The sequence below is a fragment of the Pan troglodytes genome, chromosome 5 (assembly GCF_028858775.2).
Source record: "Pan troglodytes isolate AG18354 chromosome 5, NHGRI_mPanTro3-v2.0_pri, whole genome shotgun sequence".
NCBI classification, from domain to species: domain Eukaryota; kingdom Metazoa; phylum Chordata; class Mammalia; order Primates; family Hominidae; genus Pan; species Pan troglodytes.
Genome location: NC_072403.2, coordinates 37,922,794 through 37,939,233, shown reverse-complemented (window position 1 = coordinate 37,939,233; position 16,440 = coordinate 37,922,794). Strand labels below are relative to the sequence as shown.

The window sequence follows — 16,440 nt, the reverse complement described above, 5'->3', positions numbered from 1 at the left end:
CATGCCCGCGTAATTTCGACCAGTCTTTCAACCTGAACGACCCCCAGAATCTGGCTGTCTGAGTTATCTGTGGGTGGCTCCCTACCGAAACCCCCAGGCGCCCCACCTCTCCGCCTGTGACCCCTAACCGACACCCTAGTGCCTCAGGGCTTTTACTTGCTAGGGCTTTTACTTAGCATTTAAAGACGTTTCTCTAGAGATAAGGATTTCTCAGCATGTCTGAGCCCCTCTGTTTACAAGGTCATTGCTTGGTCTAAATTTGTCTCAATCAAACCATTTTTGCGCTCAGAATGGTGTAGAGTGACGATGAGGTGGCGGTAAGGGGTTGAGCGCTCACGCGAACGCCTAAGTGACCAGAACGACTGGTGTGAAGCCGTGATCTGACTCTGTGGAGCCTGGGACTGGTTTCAGCGAGAGCCTCTGTACTGCTCTGTAGTCTCTACTAGGACATGGACGAAAAGGGACGCAGCCGGGAGAGCGACTGCCCCAGGTGGGGGCTGGGGGGACGTAAGGGAAGAATAATGATTATCTGGCTGTGTTTTTGTTTAAAAAAAAAAAAAAAACTGGTGTAAATCTCCATAGACTTCCTATCCTCGCTCCCTTCACCCACCCACGCGCTCCCAAGATGCAATAAGCAAATAAAAAGACTAATAACGCTGTACTGCAGGTCGACTCAGGAGCTGGAGATGCGTCTTGGTGGGAGGTGGTGGGTGGGAGTAGGGGGGTTTAGGGAATGGATCTGAACATTGACCAGCCCAGAGACTCTAAGCAGCCTCAAAAGCAAAGGGAAAGTGGGGGAACAAGCACACATTACCAACAGAGCTGCCAGAAATGAGCAGTTAAGTCATACCCCCTACCCCCTCCAAAAGAGCTTCAGCTCCTTAGTCCTGGACGAAGAAGGTATGTATGCACACCGCCCAAACTCTCTCTCCCTTTTCCTTCCAAGGCCCAGCTCCCCCTGATTTACAGACCTGGGCCTCCCTCTTTACTGCTAGGTTGGCAGGTTCACCAAACCCTGGGAACTTTTCAGACCATCGCAGTTCTGAACTCTGCACAATTCTCTCTCACACACAAGTATTTATCTCTTCTAAAGAGGAGGAAACTGGGGCCAAGGATTTGGGAGAAGACCCTGGCACCTTGCAGGGAGCTAAGAGGGGGAGACGACCTGCCTCTGGAGGCACCTGGGTTATTAACTCCACTGAGAACCTGTTCACTTCCTCCCACAATACAATCACTGAGTCTTGGTGGGGGAGACTCCAGAGAGTTCTCCTTCCTTCCTTTCCTTAGTCCCACCCGCCTCGCCTGGTCTAGCCTCCGTGTTTCCATGACAACTCCAAAGGAGCCCAAACTGGGGGCTTGAATGCCGGGGTGAGAGGAGGAGAGAGGTGGTCCGAGAGCAGAGAGAGACCGAGTGGGAAACATCTGAAGCGCTCCCCCTCCCTCGCCTCGGTCCCTTTAAGTTCCCCCCCTCCCCGCTCTCCCTCCGCCCGCCCCCCCGCCCCCCCCCCCCGCCGCTGCCTTCATCTCTCCATCTCTGCGCTGCTGCCGGCTGCGCCATCCAGCACCCAGACTCCAGCACCGGCCAAGGACCCCCACTCCGGCTGCAGGGACCCTGTCCCAGCGAGACCGCAGGCATGTCATCCGAAAAGTCAGGTAAAAACAATAACAAAACCTCCCACCCCCTCCACTGTCTCCAGACTCTCCGTCCCCCTTGCCCCAACCCCCTCCCTTACCCCTCCTCAGCTGTGGTTCTATTTCATTCCCCTTCTCTCCAGCTCTCAACACTCCCCCAGTCCCCCTCCTCTTTCTGTCTCCCCCTTTCTCTTCCTTTCCTCTTTCCAGTGGCAGCCTCTGCCCCTTGCCAACAACATGGTCAGGGGGGTAGGTTGAGAGGGTGAAGGAGGTACAGCCAGGTTTTGCAGGGATGGCATCATTGGGAGTGACAGATGGACAATCACTGGCTGGCATGGAGACATCCTGTGAGGAAATATGGAGACATGACCAGATGGGGGTTGTCAAGGGAGCAAAATCCAGAGGGCTCTTCTTAATCTGCCCTAAAAGAGGTCCCGAGATTCTCACAGAGGCTGGGGCACTCCTCCCCCCACTGAAGGAACAGCAGAGTGGAACACATGTCATCCCACATGTGTTTATACAACTGTTGAATTGAGCACATATTAACACAGGGTTGCATGTCTACGCATACGCACACACAGGACTAGCTCGGATAGGCCAGCCCAAAGGCAGCTATAGCAAAGGAGAGGGGACTGGGTCTGCAGGTGAGAGCTGGGTGCGTGGTGATGAAAAAGACAGAAAAGAAGCAGACCAGAGTTGTGACCTCAAAACTAGATTGGAAGGAAGAAGGAGGGGGGCAGATGGCCTAGATACAGCCCCTCTCTTGCCCCTCAAATTAGAGATGGTTTCTCACCCGTCTCTCTCTGTGTGTCTCTCCCATTATCTTTCTCCATCCCTGACCGGCTGTGTTTCCCCTTACCCCCTCCTCAACTCATCACTGTGTCATCTTTCCTCTTATACTCTCCTCCGCTCACCTCCCCCAGGACTCCCAGACTCAGTCCCTCACACTTCTCCGCCGCCCTACAATGCCCCTCAGCCTCCAGCCGAACCCCCAGCCCCACCGCCACAGGCAGCCCCTTCCTCACACCATCACCACCACCACCACTACCATCAGTCTGGCACCGCCACCCTCCCGCGCTTAGGGGCAGGGGGCCTGGCCTCTTCCGCGGCCACCGCTCAGCGCGGTCCCTCCTCCTCCGCCACGCTGCCGAGGCCCCCCCACCACGCCCCTCCCGGCCCTGCTGCCGGGGCACCCCCACCCGGCTGCGCTACCTTGCCCCGCATGCCACCCGACCCTTACCTGCAGGAGACTCGCTTCGAGGGCCCACTTCCCCCGCCGCCGCCCGCTGCCGCCGCCCCGCCCCCGCCAGCGCCAGCCCAGACTGCCCAGGCCCCTGGCTTCGTGGTGCCCACGCACGCGGGGACTGTGGGCACGCTGCCGCTGGGGGGCTACGTAGCGCCCGGATACCCCCTGCAGCTGCAGCCTTGCACTGCTTACGTGCCGGTCTACCCGGTGGGCACGGTGAGTGCCGGGCAGACAGGGGCATGGGAAAGAGGGGGACGCGATACAGGACTTGAAATTGGGGATACGCTGGGGGCTGGTAGGATAGAGGAACAAGGGCAGGGAACAGGTAGTGTTCCCGGGACAAGCCCTAGAAAGAAGGGAGCCTGAGACAGGAAGGACTAGGGAGAGACCCGGGAGTAGGAGTCTACTGGTGCCCAGAGTCAGGGCCTGGGAGGGGGATCGGAGCCTAGAGGTTCAGAGGAGGTCTGAAAGTAGGAAACCGCCTGGCGGGAGACAGGGGGAATGGAAGCTGGGAACCAAGAGGGATGTGGGAGAAGCCTGGGACTAAGGGGGTAGGGGAGGCCTGGTAGGTGTCTGGAGGGAAGAAAGAAGGTCTGACCTGAGGCCAGGACAGCCCCAGTGGGACCATACCTTGCGGGAGAGAATGTAGAAAGCCCAAGAATATGGTGGTTAATGAAGCAAGGAAGGGAGGAGAGGGGCTTAGGTGGAATTTATGGGTGTCCTGGAAGGGTAATGGGTGCATTATTTTGAGAAGCCATAGGTAAAAATTGTGCTTTTAAAGCCACTCTGCCAGCCGCCCAACGCTGGATAGGCTGGGAGAGGGTCAGAGTGATGCCCCTTCCCCCCAAATTTCCTTCCACAGCCATATGCAGGCGGGACCCCGGGGGGGACAGGAGTGACCTCCACTCTCCCCCCGCCGCCCCAGGGCCCAGGGCTGGCCCTACTGGAGCCGAGGCGCCCGCCACACGACTACATGCCCATCGCGGTGCTGACCACCATCTGTTGCTTCTGGCCTACTGGCATCATTGCCATCTTCAAGGCCGTGCAGGTAGGGGGCAGGGGCATACTCGGTTTGGGGGCGGGGACTGGGAGTTCTGGGCGTTCTGGGGACCATCTTAGAGAAAGGCTGAGGCGTTCGAACGAGGCCGCAGCTCTTTGACCTCCTTCCCCCACCCCTCCTCCGTAGGTGCGCACGGCCTTGGCCCGCGGAGACATGGTGTCGGCCGAGATCGCTTCACGCGAGGCCCGGAACTTCTCCTTCATCTCCCTGGCCGTGGGCATCGCGGCCATGGTGCTCTGTACCATCCTCACCGTAGTCATCATCATCGCCGCGCAGCACCACGAGAACTACTGGGATCCCTAAAAACGCCCCTGGTCCGGCCCCACTCTGCGCCCCTCGATCTCCCAGGCTCTTTCTGCAGTCATACCGCGGACCCAGTGGGCGCCCTGCACACCCGTTTCTGGGGCCGTCAGACTTGGATACATCGTAAACTCCGCCTCCACGGAACGTCTCGCCTTGCGAGCAAGCTCGGAATCCAGTTCCTCAGGAACCCCTCCAAAACCCACACCCCCAGGGACGCCGCTTTCCGGGATCCCGGCCAAACGCCGGACCCTCAGTCGCTCCAGGCCCCCTCACCCTCAAAGTGTAGCGCCCCCAACCGAGCAACCTCGGTTTGGTCCCTAAAACCCCGCCTCCTCTATAAGCGCCGCCCCAGCTCTGACAAAACCCCGCCTCCAGGTCGGCAGGCTCCGCCTTCTTTTCTTCTCCGCGGGGTGATTCAGTCCAGTGATTGGGTTTGTGGCTCCAGGCCTCGCCCACAGACGGACAGACCCCTCCCTTTCTTCCGGCAAAAGGACCGAGCCCTGGGGTAGTAAGGCCCCCACACTCCTGTTTTTTGCAAGTACATTTTTGTCCCTCCTCCACCCAGGTATCTCCCTATTTTCTTGCTAATCCCAGAACCTTTCCTTTTGCTTTTTTTAAGGACATTTGGGAAGTTCCTGGTGTAGGACCCTTCTCCCTGGGATAAGAAACCTGCCTGTAAACGCTCTGTAAATACTCCCTTCCACCCATCCCAGCCCCTGCGCAGCCGGGCAGAAGGGAATCCAGGCTATGGACCTCCCAAGTCCCCGCTCCCCGCTCCCCTCGGCGGCCCCGCCTTGTTCTGATCTGTGTGTGAGTGTGTGTGAACTTCTGAAAGACAATATTAAAGAGACTTAGTTGATTTATCGCCCGCAATTCCAAAGACTGCGGCCCCGCAAAGACCCTCCCCACTTTTGATTCCCCCTTTCACTTCCCTTCATCTCCTCTTCCAAGGAAAAAAAAGAAAACCCGACAGAGACTAACGTGAGGGACACAGATTCCCAGATCGCCAGAGAGACACGTGAATATGGGGGACGGAGGGGAGCTCCCTGGGCATCCACCAAGGAAGACCTTGGGGTCCATTCTCAGTGAGGCTTTATTTTCTCAGTGAGGCTTTATTTCCCCAGTACCCCTTTTCCATTCCCTACTATCCCCAGAACTCCAGGAAGACAAGAGAACAGAGAGGGCAGACCATGGTGAAGAAGCTGGTCAAGGATAGAGTGATGGGGGCCAAGAAGAGATGCCAGCTGCCCATAGCTGTTCCTGACTGTGGGCTGGAGGGTGGCAGATAACTTGGATTAGAGCCCCACATGCTGGACTGTAGGGGGTATAGGAAAGGCAAAGAGAGCAGATTGCTATGGGAACCCAGGGAGGAGGTCAATGGCCTCTCAAGTCTCCCTGGGACTAGTTGCCCTCTCCTATCCTGAGGTCAACCAATAGGCCTCTTTTCTGAGGGGAGTGGTGATTAGGGGGTGCTGCCAGCAGTGGGCTTGGGTCTTTGGTTGTACACCCACAGGACAGGGTCCTAACCTAATTTATGCATTTATGCAACATGCAGACTCCATGCTGGATGCTGGTGAGACATCCACCCAGACAGCAGGTGTGACCCCTGACCTCATGGAGCTTACAATCTAGAAGGGAAGCCATGCACTGAGATAGGAAATGTGATAGGAGATGTGGGAGGAGGGTGGGGTGAGGTGTGAATATCATGGGTTCGCCCTTGGATGTTTCGCATTTAATGTGCCTACCTTACCAAACTTCTTGAAAAACAGAATTCACGGCTGGGCACGGTGGCTAACACCTGTAATTCCAGCACTTTGGGAGGCCAAGGCAGGTGGATCACTTGAGGTCAGGAGTTCGGGACCAGCCTGGCCAACATGGTGAAATCCCATCTGTACTAAAAATAATAAATTAGCCGGGCATGGTGACGGGCGCCTGCAGTCCCAGCTACTTGGAAGGCTGAGGCAGGAGAATCGCTTGAACTTGGGAGGCGGAGGTTGCAGTGAGCCAAGATCAAGTCATTGCACTCCAGCCTGGGCAACAAGAGCGAAACTCCATCTCAAAAAAAAGGGGCGGGGGGGTGCGGAATATTGCTATCAGAGATATGTCTGTATCTGTCTTTTTTTCATACCCACTATTTCTTGACTTATTGGAATATGCATCCACACCCTATTCTCCTGAAACCTCCCTCTCAAATGGCAACCAATTACCCAGATCCCAAATCAATGGCATTTTCACAGTATTCTGCCTCTCTAAGCCCTCCCATGTTTGTCCCTTGACCCTGAATTCCCCACATACCCAGGTTCAAGAACGTATTACCTCCCTTCCCCCCCCACACACACAGACCTCTAACCATTCCGCCTCTGCCTTCCCTCCTTGCTTTTTCTCCTCCCTTCCCCTAAGTGTCCATCTCTGATTTTTTTTCCTTCTCTGAGACTTTCCTTTGAAAAGCTCATTCACTCAACTCAGCTAATCAAATGCTTTTCCAACCTGTATTTTACATGCAGACGTTTTTTCCAGTGCCTGCAGATCATAGCCACATGGAAGATGCTTGCTGGTCCTCTAAAATCAACACATTCCAAAACAAACTGATGAAATGCCACAGAAAACCTTCTTCCCTGTCTCTGTGAATAGACCATTTTCCCAATCACTCTTCCTTATCTGGAAATTTGCCGCCTCCTCCCTCTCCCTCCTGCCTTATTTTTGGTGTGCTCTCAAGCCTAGTCAGTTCTGCCACCACAATGTCTTTTGAATCTGTAATTTTTCCCCAGCCCTTGCTGGAAAAATTACTTCATTAGGATTATTGCATCAGCTTTCCCAACAGGTCTCCCTACTTCCTACCTCTCCCTACCTCAAGTCTCCCTCCACACTATTGTCAGATCAGCCTCCCTAAACACACTTTCATAACTCCACTGCTCAAAAGCCCTTCAAAGTTCCCTATTGCCTACTCAATTATTTACAAAATTTTAATCTGGCCTTTAACACCTTCCATAATTTAAAATCATCCAGCTTCTCTGTTCATTCTAATTTCTAACCATACTGAATTACTCATCATTCCCACCTCCAGGTATTTGCCCAGCTGTTCCCAAATCTTAGACCTCCTTCCCAAATCTCTGCCTATTATAAACCAAATTGTTTGCAGCTTGTCACAAGTTTCAGAGGCTTTAGACCACATCTAGGCTCTTGCTCATGATGTTCTCCCCCTCTTGACATCTGCCTCTCTACTTGGTCAAATTTTATTTACAATATCTTTCAAAGTCCGGATCAATTCATCCCTCACTGTAGCAAAAAGGTGTCTCTCTTTCCTCTGGGTTAGATTAAAGCAGTGGGTTTCCAAACAGAGCTTCAGGCATTCCTTGGAGCAACGGTTCTTACCCCAGGTTACACATTAGAATCCACTGGGGAGCACTGAAAAATCTGAAAGCCCAAGTCGCATCCTAAAACAATTAAATCAGAATCTCTGGGCTCAGTGCCAGTGGCTCACACCTGTAATCTCAGCACTCTGGGAAGTTGAGGCAGGAGGATCGTTTAAGCCCAGGAGTTCGAGACTAGCCTGGGCAATATGGTGAGACCCCATCTCTACAAGAAAGTTTAAAAACTAGCCTAGGCCAGATCGAGACCATCCTGGCTAACATGGTGAAACCGCGTCTCTACTAAAAATACAAAAAAATTAGCTGGGTGTGGTGGCAGGTGCCTGTAGTCCCAGCTACTCAGGAGGCTGAGGCAGGAGAACGGCATGAACCCGGGAGGTGGAGCTTGCAGTGAGCCGAGATCGCGCCATGCACTCCAGCCTGGGCAACAGAGCGAGACTCCGTCTCAAAAAAAAAAAAAAAAAAATTAGCCTAGGCCGAGCGCGGTGGCTCATACATATAATCTCAGCACTTTGGGAGGCCGAGGTGGGTGGATCACCTGAGGTCAGGCGTTCAAGACCAGCCTGGCCAACGTGGTGAAACCCCGTCTCCACTAAAACTGCAAAAATCAGCCTGGTATGGTGGCACATGCCTGTAATCCCAGCTACTCAGGAGGCTGTGGCAGAAGAATCGCTTGAACCTAGGAGGCGGAGGTTGCAGTGAGCCCAGATCGCACCACTGCACTCCAGCCTGGGTGGCAGAGAGGCACTCAGTCTCAAAAAGAAAAAGAAAAAAAAAAATTTAGCCAAGCCCCATGGCTCACCTGTAGTCTTAGCTACTTGGGAGGGTGAGACGGGAGGATTGCTTGGGCCTGAGGGGCAGAGGCTGCAGTGATCAGAACACGGTGCTCCAGCCTGGGCAACAGAGTGAGACCCTATCTCAAAACAAACAAAAAAGAATCTCTGGGGGTGGAACTCTGGCATCAGTATTTAAGACATAACCAGGTGATTCCAAAGGGCAGCCAAGGTTGGGAATCACAGGTTTACAGACACTTTAAGGACCACCCAGGGAGAATGGAAAGGCCAAAAAATGACTTCAACCCAGGCAATTTTCTTTAGGAGAAAAGTATCTAGATCTAAGATTCATGTTATCTGCATATTTTCTCATCTCTTCCCACCTGATATCTTGACGTACACAGTTTACCTTGTGAGCTACTTGAAGGCAAGAGTCAAATTCTGGCTTATCTCTGTTTTTCAGATCCTCATCAGATAAAACCTCCTCTACCAATCTTTGAACTCAATTGAATTGAAAGGAATTAGGCAAAGGGAGAGATGAATAAAAAATGACTTAGCTTTCTTTTGCTTTTCCTTAGGAATGTTTGTTTCTTAATCTCAGATCTCTTAACCTCACCCAGACTCCTCCCTCAAGAGGAAATAAAATGTTACAATGTGTGGCCGGGCACGGTGGCTCACTCCTGTAATCCTAGCACTTTGGGAGGCTGAGATGGGCGGATCACGAGGTCAGGAGATCAGGACCATCCTGGCTAACACGGTGAAACCCCATTTCCACTAAAAATACAAAAAATTAGCTGGGTGTGGTGGCAGGCACCTGTAGTTCCAGCCACTTGGGAGGCTGAGGCAAGAGAATGGCGTGAATCCAGGAGGCAGAGCTTGCAGTGAGCCGAGATTGTGCCACTGCACTCCAGCCTGGGCAACAGGGCGAGACTCCGTCTCAAAAAAAAAAAAAAGTTACAATGTGATCCTCTTCCTATCTGACTCACCTCCCTCTGCAGGTGATACCCTTGGCTGTGGCACCTCTACTGACAGAGACTCCATCCTCTAGGAGAGGCTCTGCCCTCCCATAACATCTGTATGGGTGCTCTCATACAGATGGGGGAAAACCATGATTAGATTCTGGGTCATCATTCCCCCTCTACAATGGAAGATTCAGCACCTGATCACTCTACTTCCACCGCTCATTTCATTTTCTTCTTTTTATTATTTATTTATTTATTTTTGAGACGGAGTTTTGCTCTTGTCGCCCACGCTGGAGTGCAGTGGCGCAATCTCGGCTCACTGCAACCTCCGCCTCCTGAGTTCAATAGATTCTCCTGCCTCAGCCTTAGTAGGTGTGATTACAGGCATCTGCCACCACACCCAGCTAATTTTTGTATTTTTACTAGAGACAGGGTTTCACCATGTTGGCCAGGCTGGTCTTGAACTCCTGATCTTAGGTTATCTGCCTACCTCGGCCTCCCAAAGTGCTGGGATTACACACGTGAGCCACCGAGCCCAGCCTCTTTTTCTTTTTTCTTTTTTTTCTGAGGCAGGGTCTCGCTCTGTCGCCCAGGCTAGAGTGCAGCAGCAGGATCATAGCTCACTGAGCTTCGATCTCCCGGTCTCAAGTGATCCTCCCAGCTAATTTTTTTGATTTTTATTTTGTTTTTGTTTTTTTGAGATGGAGTCTGGCTCTGTTGCCCAGACTGGAGTGCAGTGGCACAATCTCAGCTCACTGCAACCTTGCCTCCTGGATTCAAGCAATTCTCTGCCTCAGCCTCCGAGTAGCTAGGATTACAGGCGCCTGCCACCACGCCCGGATAAATTTTGGGTTTTTTTTTTTTTTTTTGAGACAGAGTCTCACCCTGTCGCCTAGCCTGGAGTGCAGTGGTGCGATCTCGGCTCACTGCAAGCTCTGCCTCCCGGGTTCATGCCATTCTCCCGCCTCCCACCTCAGCCTCCCAAGTAGCTGGGACTACAGGCACCCGCCACCATGCCCAGTTAATTTTGTTTTTGTATTTTTAGTAGAGACGGGGTTTCACCGTGTTAGCCAGGTTGGTCTCAATCTCCTGATCTGGTGATCCGCCCTCCTCACCCTCCCAAAGTGCTAGGATTACAGGCGTGAGGCACCGCCCCTGGCCTGTTTTTTTGTTTGTTTGTTTTTGTTTTTTTTGAGACGGAATTTTGCTCTTGTTGCCCAAGCTGGAGTGCAATGGTGCCATCTCAGCTCACTGCAACCTCTGCCTCCCAGGTTCAAGCGATTCTCCTGCCTCAGCCTCCTGAGTAGCTGGGATTACCGGCGTGTGCCACCATGCCCGGCTAATTTTTTGTACTTTTAGTAGAAATGGGGTTTCACCATATTGGTCAGGCTGGTCTCAAACTCTTGACCTCGTGATCCACCCGCCTCGGCCTCCCAAAGTGCTGGGATTACAGGCATAAACCACTGCGCCTGGCCTCTGGCCTTTGATATTTAATAGAGATGAGGTCACATTGTGTTGCCCAGGCCAGTCTCGAACTCCTGAATTCACACAATCTGCCTGCCTCAGCCTCCCAAAGTGCCGGGATTATAGGCATGAGCTACAGTGCCTGGCCCCGTTTTATTATTTTTGTTTTCAATGTTCATGCAGATTCTCTAGCACCCTGCCCTTCTCTTGCAGTGATTTATTTCTCCCTGCTTCCCTCTCTCCCTATGTCATACCTTCAACTTGGTTGCCACCAATACCTACTGCCCTTCTAAAATCTCATCCTCAGTCTTTTCATGTTGCTCCCCAGTACCCCATCCCAAAAATTCTTCAACCCCATCTGGGCCTCCCATCCACTAACTTACTTTTCATTGTTTGATCTCAATTCTTCACTTTCCTCATTACCCAGTTTAGATTCCAAGGTTCAACACGGTAATCGCCTCTCAGCCCTCACCCTGTACTCCTGGCCCCCCTTCCTCTGGCACATTTTATCCCTGGTCAAATCCCACTCTGCCTGCTCCACACCTGCATTCAACAGCTGGGGAGAAACACACAGTCATACTGACTGGTCTTGCTTCCTGCGGGCCCTCAGTGTGGCATGCCAGCTCGCCTTTCCCTACTCAGTTCACATTCCCCAAATCTGAGACCACAACTTCACAAGATGATGACTTTTCTTCCTATTTCAGTGAGAAAACAGAAACTTTCAGAAGGGAACTTCCTCATGGTCGCACCCCAAATTCACCAGTCTACCTGCAACTCTACCGCAGAGAAGCTGACATGCACCCACCTGCCACCTCATCTGTACCCCAGGATCCTGTTCCCTCTCACCTGCTCAGAGATGTTATTCCTGAAATTATCCCCTATCTCTCTCTCTCTCACTTAATCAGTTTACCCCTCTGTACTGCAACACTCCCATCATTATGCAAACCTGCTATAAAATTATACTTCATCTCTGAAAAGAAAGAAAAAAACTGTTTCGCTACTCACCTAGGTAGTAAAAGCACAACATTCAGAGAATGGTGCTTACCCTTTGGCAGAAAAGCAATCTGGAAAGGGAAATTCAGGGAGCCTCAACTATACTGGGGAAGATTTTACTTCTTGTTTTTGCTTTTTTTTTTTTTTTTTGAGATGGAGTCTCCCTCTGTCACCCAGGCTGGAGTGCAATGGCACGATCTCAGCTCACTGCAACCTCCGCCTCCCGGGTTCAAGCGATTCTCCTGCCTCAGCCTCCCAAGTAGCTGGGATTATAGGCACGCACCACCACACCTGGCTAATGTTTTAGTAGAGACAGGATTTCACCATGTTAGCCAGGCTGGTCTCCAACTCCTGACCTCAGGTGATCCGCCCACCTCAGCCTCCCAAAGTGCTGGGATTACAGGTGTGAGCCACCTTGCCCTGATGGGAAGATTTTACTTCATAAGCTGCCTGATGTTCACAAAATTATTCTTTGTAATACATATATATTTATGCATATAAATTATAATTTTATATGTATAAAATAATGCATTTATTTTTAAATTTAAAAACTCTTCCCTGACCCAGCTCACTCCCTCAGTGTTCCACTTCTCTCTCCACTTAACAAAACTTCTCACTGCCTCTACTTTCTCACCTCTCATTCACTCTTGAATTTCTCTCAATCAGGCTCTCATCCCCACCACTTTACTTAAACCACATGTCAGAGTCACAAATGACCTCCAAGTTTCTAAACCCAATGGTCAAGGGTCAGTTTGTGGCAGGCCAATTCTCCCTGACAGTCACACAGACAGGCCTGCATAGCACCCCAGTTACACAGACAGATTTCCACAGCATTGCCTTAACATTGAGCAAATAGTTAAACCTAGGCGAATTGGTGTCCAGACATCAAAGCTAGAAATGAAACACATGGTGAGTAAGAGCCTTGCATGGGCTTCTCCCTTGCTGGAGCAAGTCAAAATAACAGAGACAGCCTTACATTCCTAGTGCCAGGACTCGTCTCGGGTCGACGATATCTGAGACAAGTCAAGGTAACAGAGGCAGCTGTTTGAATAGATTCATTGGAGAATCTAAGGCATCTCTCCGCACCAAGCTGTAAAGGAGATAAGATAGAAATAATCACTCTGGTACCACAGTAAACAGGCCTTGAAGGTACTGGGGCCCTCACAGCTTAATCAGACTTAGAAAGAATTTTTTTGCCTCTGACCCTCTAGTTGAAACAAAATTAGTTACTGATAGACTTTGGTGAATGCCATACTGCATGTAGGCATATAACCTAAACCTGTATAAACACTAAGAAAATAGTAACACTGGCCGGGTGTGGTGGCTCACACCTGTAATTCCAGCACTTTGGGAGGCCGAGGTGGGTGGATCACAAGGTCAAGAGATCGAGACCATCCTGGCCAACATGGTGAAACCCTGTCTCTACTAAAAATACAAAAATTAGCTGGGCGTGGTGGCACGTGTCTGTAGTCCCAGCTACTCGGGAGCCTGAGGCAGGAGAATCATTTAAACCCGGGAGTCGGAGGTTGTGGTGAGCCAAGATCGCACCACTACACTCTAGCCTGGCGACAGAGCGAGACTCCATCTCAAAAAAAAGAAAAAAAGAAAATTGTAACACTTTGAGTTGGTCTGGTGGAATTATCTCCGACCCTTTCCCTGTATCCGGTGACAGCAACAAATTCCCTTCTTTCCTAGTTTGTCTGCTTCTCGTTATTGGGCCACGAGAAAACACAGCCAAACCTGGCTTAGTTCCAGGAATAAGTTCTCAACTAGAGTCTAAACTAGGGTTTCGCAGTTTCAGGGATTATTGACATTTTGGGTCAGATAGTTCTTTGTTATGGGGGTCTGACCTGTGCATTGTCTTGCCAAGTATCTCCTGCGGGACATCTTGACCAGTGGTTTTCAAGAGTGGGTGATCCTCCCATCCCACCCCCAGGAACATTTGGCAATGTCTAGAGTTGTTTCAGTTATCACAGCTGATGAGGTGCTCCTAGCGTCTAGTGAGCAGCGGCCAGGCATGCTGTTAAACTCCTTGCAACTGGAGGACACAATAAATAATTATTTCACAGCCATAGTAAAGAATGAAATTGGCCGGTCGCGGTGGCTCACGCCTGTTATCCCACCACTTTGGGAGGCCGAGGTGGGCAGATCACCTGAGGTCAGGAGTTTGAGACCAGCCTGGCCAATGTGGTGAAACACCGTCTCTACTAAAAATACCAAAATTAGCCAGGCGTGGTAGCACGTGCCTGTAATCCCAGCTACTCAGGAGGCTGAGGCAGGAGAATCGCTTGAACCTGGGAGGCGGAGGTTGCAGTGAGCCAAGATCATGCCATTGCATTCCAGCCTGAGCGACAAGAGAAAAACTCCATCTCAAAAAAAAAAAAAAAAAAAAAAAAAAAGAAATCATGTCCTTTGCAACAACGTGGATGAAGCTGGAGGCCATTATCCTAAGTGAACTAACTCAAGCATAGAAAACCAAATATTTGGCTGGGTGTGACGGCTCATGCCTGTAATCCCAGCACTTTGGGAGGCCGAGGCAGGTGGATCACTCGAGCTCAGCAGTTCGAGACAAGCCTAGTCTCTACCAAAAACACAAAAAATTAGCTGGGCATAGTGGTATGTGCCTGTGGTCCCAGCTACTTGGGAATCTGAAGTGGGAGGATCACTTGAACCAGGGAGGCAGAGGTTGCAGTGAGCTGGAGTCACACCACTGCACTCCAGCCTGGGTTACAGAGTGAGACCCCATCACGGGGAAAAAAAAAAAAAAAAAAAAAAAGTCAGGCACAGTGGCTCATGCCTGTAATCCCAGCACTTTGGGAGACAGAGGGGGGCAGATCACCTGAGGTCAGGAGTTCGAGACCAGCCTGGCCAACATGGCAAAACCCCGTCTCTACTAAAAACACGAAAATTAGCCTGACGTGGTGGCGTGAGCCTGTAATTGCAGCTACTCAGGAGGCTGAGGCAGGAGAATCACTTGAACCTGGGGCGAGGAGGAGGTTGCAGTGAGCAGAGATAGCACCACTGCACTCCAGCCTGGGCAACAGAGTGAGGCTCCATCTCAAAAAAAAAAAAAATTTACCTATTGGGTACAATGTTCACTATTTGGGTAACAGGTACACCACTAGAAGCCCAATCCCCACCAGGATGCAATGTAATCATGTAACAACCAACCAGGTGTACTGCTTGGGTTTAAAATTGTGGGGGAAAAAAAAGAAAAGAAAGAAGAAAAAAATTATCCTGCCAGGTGCAGTGGTTCATATCTGTAATCCCAGCACTTTGGGAGGCTGAGGCAGATGGATCACTTGAGTTCAGGAGTTTGAGACCAGCCTGGACAACATAAGGAGTCCCCATCTCTACAAAAAATTAAAAAATTATCTGGGCATAATGGCACACACCTGTGGTCCCAGCTATTTGGGAGGATGAGGTAGGAGGATCACTTGAACCTGGAAAGTCAAGGCTGCAGTGAGCCATGGTAACCCCACTGCACTCCAGCCTAGGCAACAGGCTGTCTCAAAAACAAAAAAGAAAGAAAGCATTCCCTAGTTCCTTATTTACTGCTCCTTCTCAGTCTTCACTGACAGCTCCTATTCCTTTTCCAGACCCTTAAATATTAGAGAGCCTCTGGACTCTATTCTTGGCCCTCTCCTCTACCCTAATCCAAGCTCCCATGATTCCATTGTCCCTTCCTTTGTCCCTTAATTGGATTTTCTGCTTCTATTTTTTACTGATGTGGTCTACCCTCTATGAAGAAACCAGAGTGATCTTTAAAATTACCAGATGATGTCATTTACCTGCTCAAAACCCTCTGATGCCTCCTGATCACATGTGGGACAAAATACAAAGTCCTTCCCATGGCCTATGAAGCCTACCTGGCCTTGTTTCTCCCCACCTCTCTGTCTTCGTCCCTTACCACTCTTTCCCTTGCTCACTCTGCTCCACTCACTCTGACCTCCTTTCTGAATTTAACATAAAAATCCAATTCCTTTCTACCTCAGGGCCTTTGCACTCTCTTTTTCTTTTCCTGGACACTCTCCAGATACTTGCATGACTGCTCCTTTATGTCATTTATATCTGCACAAACATCACCTCCACAAGGAGGCTTTCCCTCATCACCTGATTAAATATAGTACCATGGCCAGGCACAGTGGCTCTTGCTTATAATCTCAGCACTTTGGGAGGCGGAGGCAGGAGGATTGCTTGAGGCCTGGAGATTGAGACCAGCCCAGGCAACATAGTGAAACCTCGTCTCTAAAAAAAAAAAAAATTAGCCAGACATGGTGGCATGAACCTGCAGTCCCAGCTACTCATGAGGCTGCGGTGGGAGGATCACTTAAGCCCAGGAGGTCAAGGCTGCGGTGAGCCATAATCACACTACTGCACTCCAGCTTGGGCAACAGAGCAAGACTCTATAAATAATAATAATAATAATAATCAATAAATATAGCACCATGCACACCTGGGAGCACTTTCTATCCCATTCCCTTACCCCTCACCCTGCTTCATGGTGTTCATAGCACTTGTTAGTGCCTGACATTGTATTAAATTTTATTGATTTTTTTATCGTCTGTCATCTTCAATTCAATGTAAGTTACCAGAGATCCAAGGCTTTTTCCACTGCCTTATTCCCAGCATGTAGCAC

General features: G+C 50.8%; 1 protein-coding gene across 1 annotated transcript; it reads left to right on the top strand.

The window, feature by feature from the left end:
* Positions 1-399: 399 nt before the first annotated feature.
* On the top strand, positions 400-5,100 carry PRRT1 (proline rich transmembrane protein 1). Its single transcript, XM_518372.9, has 5 exons — positions 400-490; positions 1,288-1,653; positions 2,556-3,094; positions 3,741-3,926; positions 4,065-5,100. The coding sequence occupies exons 2-5, from the start codon at positions 1,635-1,637 to the stop codon at positions 4,239-4,241; spliced, it is 921 nt and encodes a 306-aa protein (XP_518372.3). The 5' UTR covers positions 400-490; positions 1,288-1,634; the 3' UTR covers positions 4,242-5,100.
* The last annotated feature ends 11,340 nt before the right edge of the window (positions 5,101-16,440 follow it).

Coding starts and splice junctions, on each gene's coding strand:
- PRRT1 (XM_518372.9), top strand. Junction 3,095..3,740: donor CGGTCTACCCGGTGGGCACG/GTGAGTGCCGGG, acceptor TTCCTTCCACAG/CCATATGCAGGCGGGACCCC. Junction 3,927..4,064: donor CCATCTTCAAGGCCGTGCAG/GTAGGGGGCAGG, acceptor CCTCCTCCGTAG/GTGCGCACGGCCTTGGCCCG.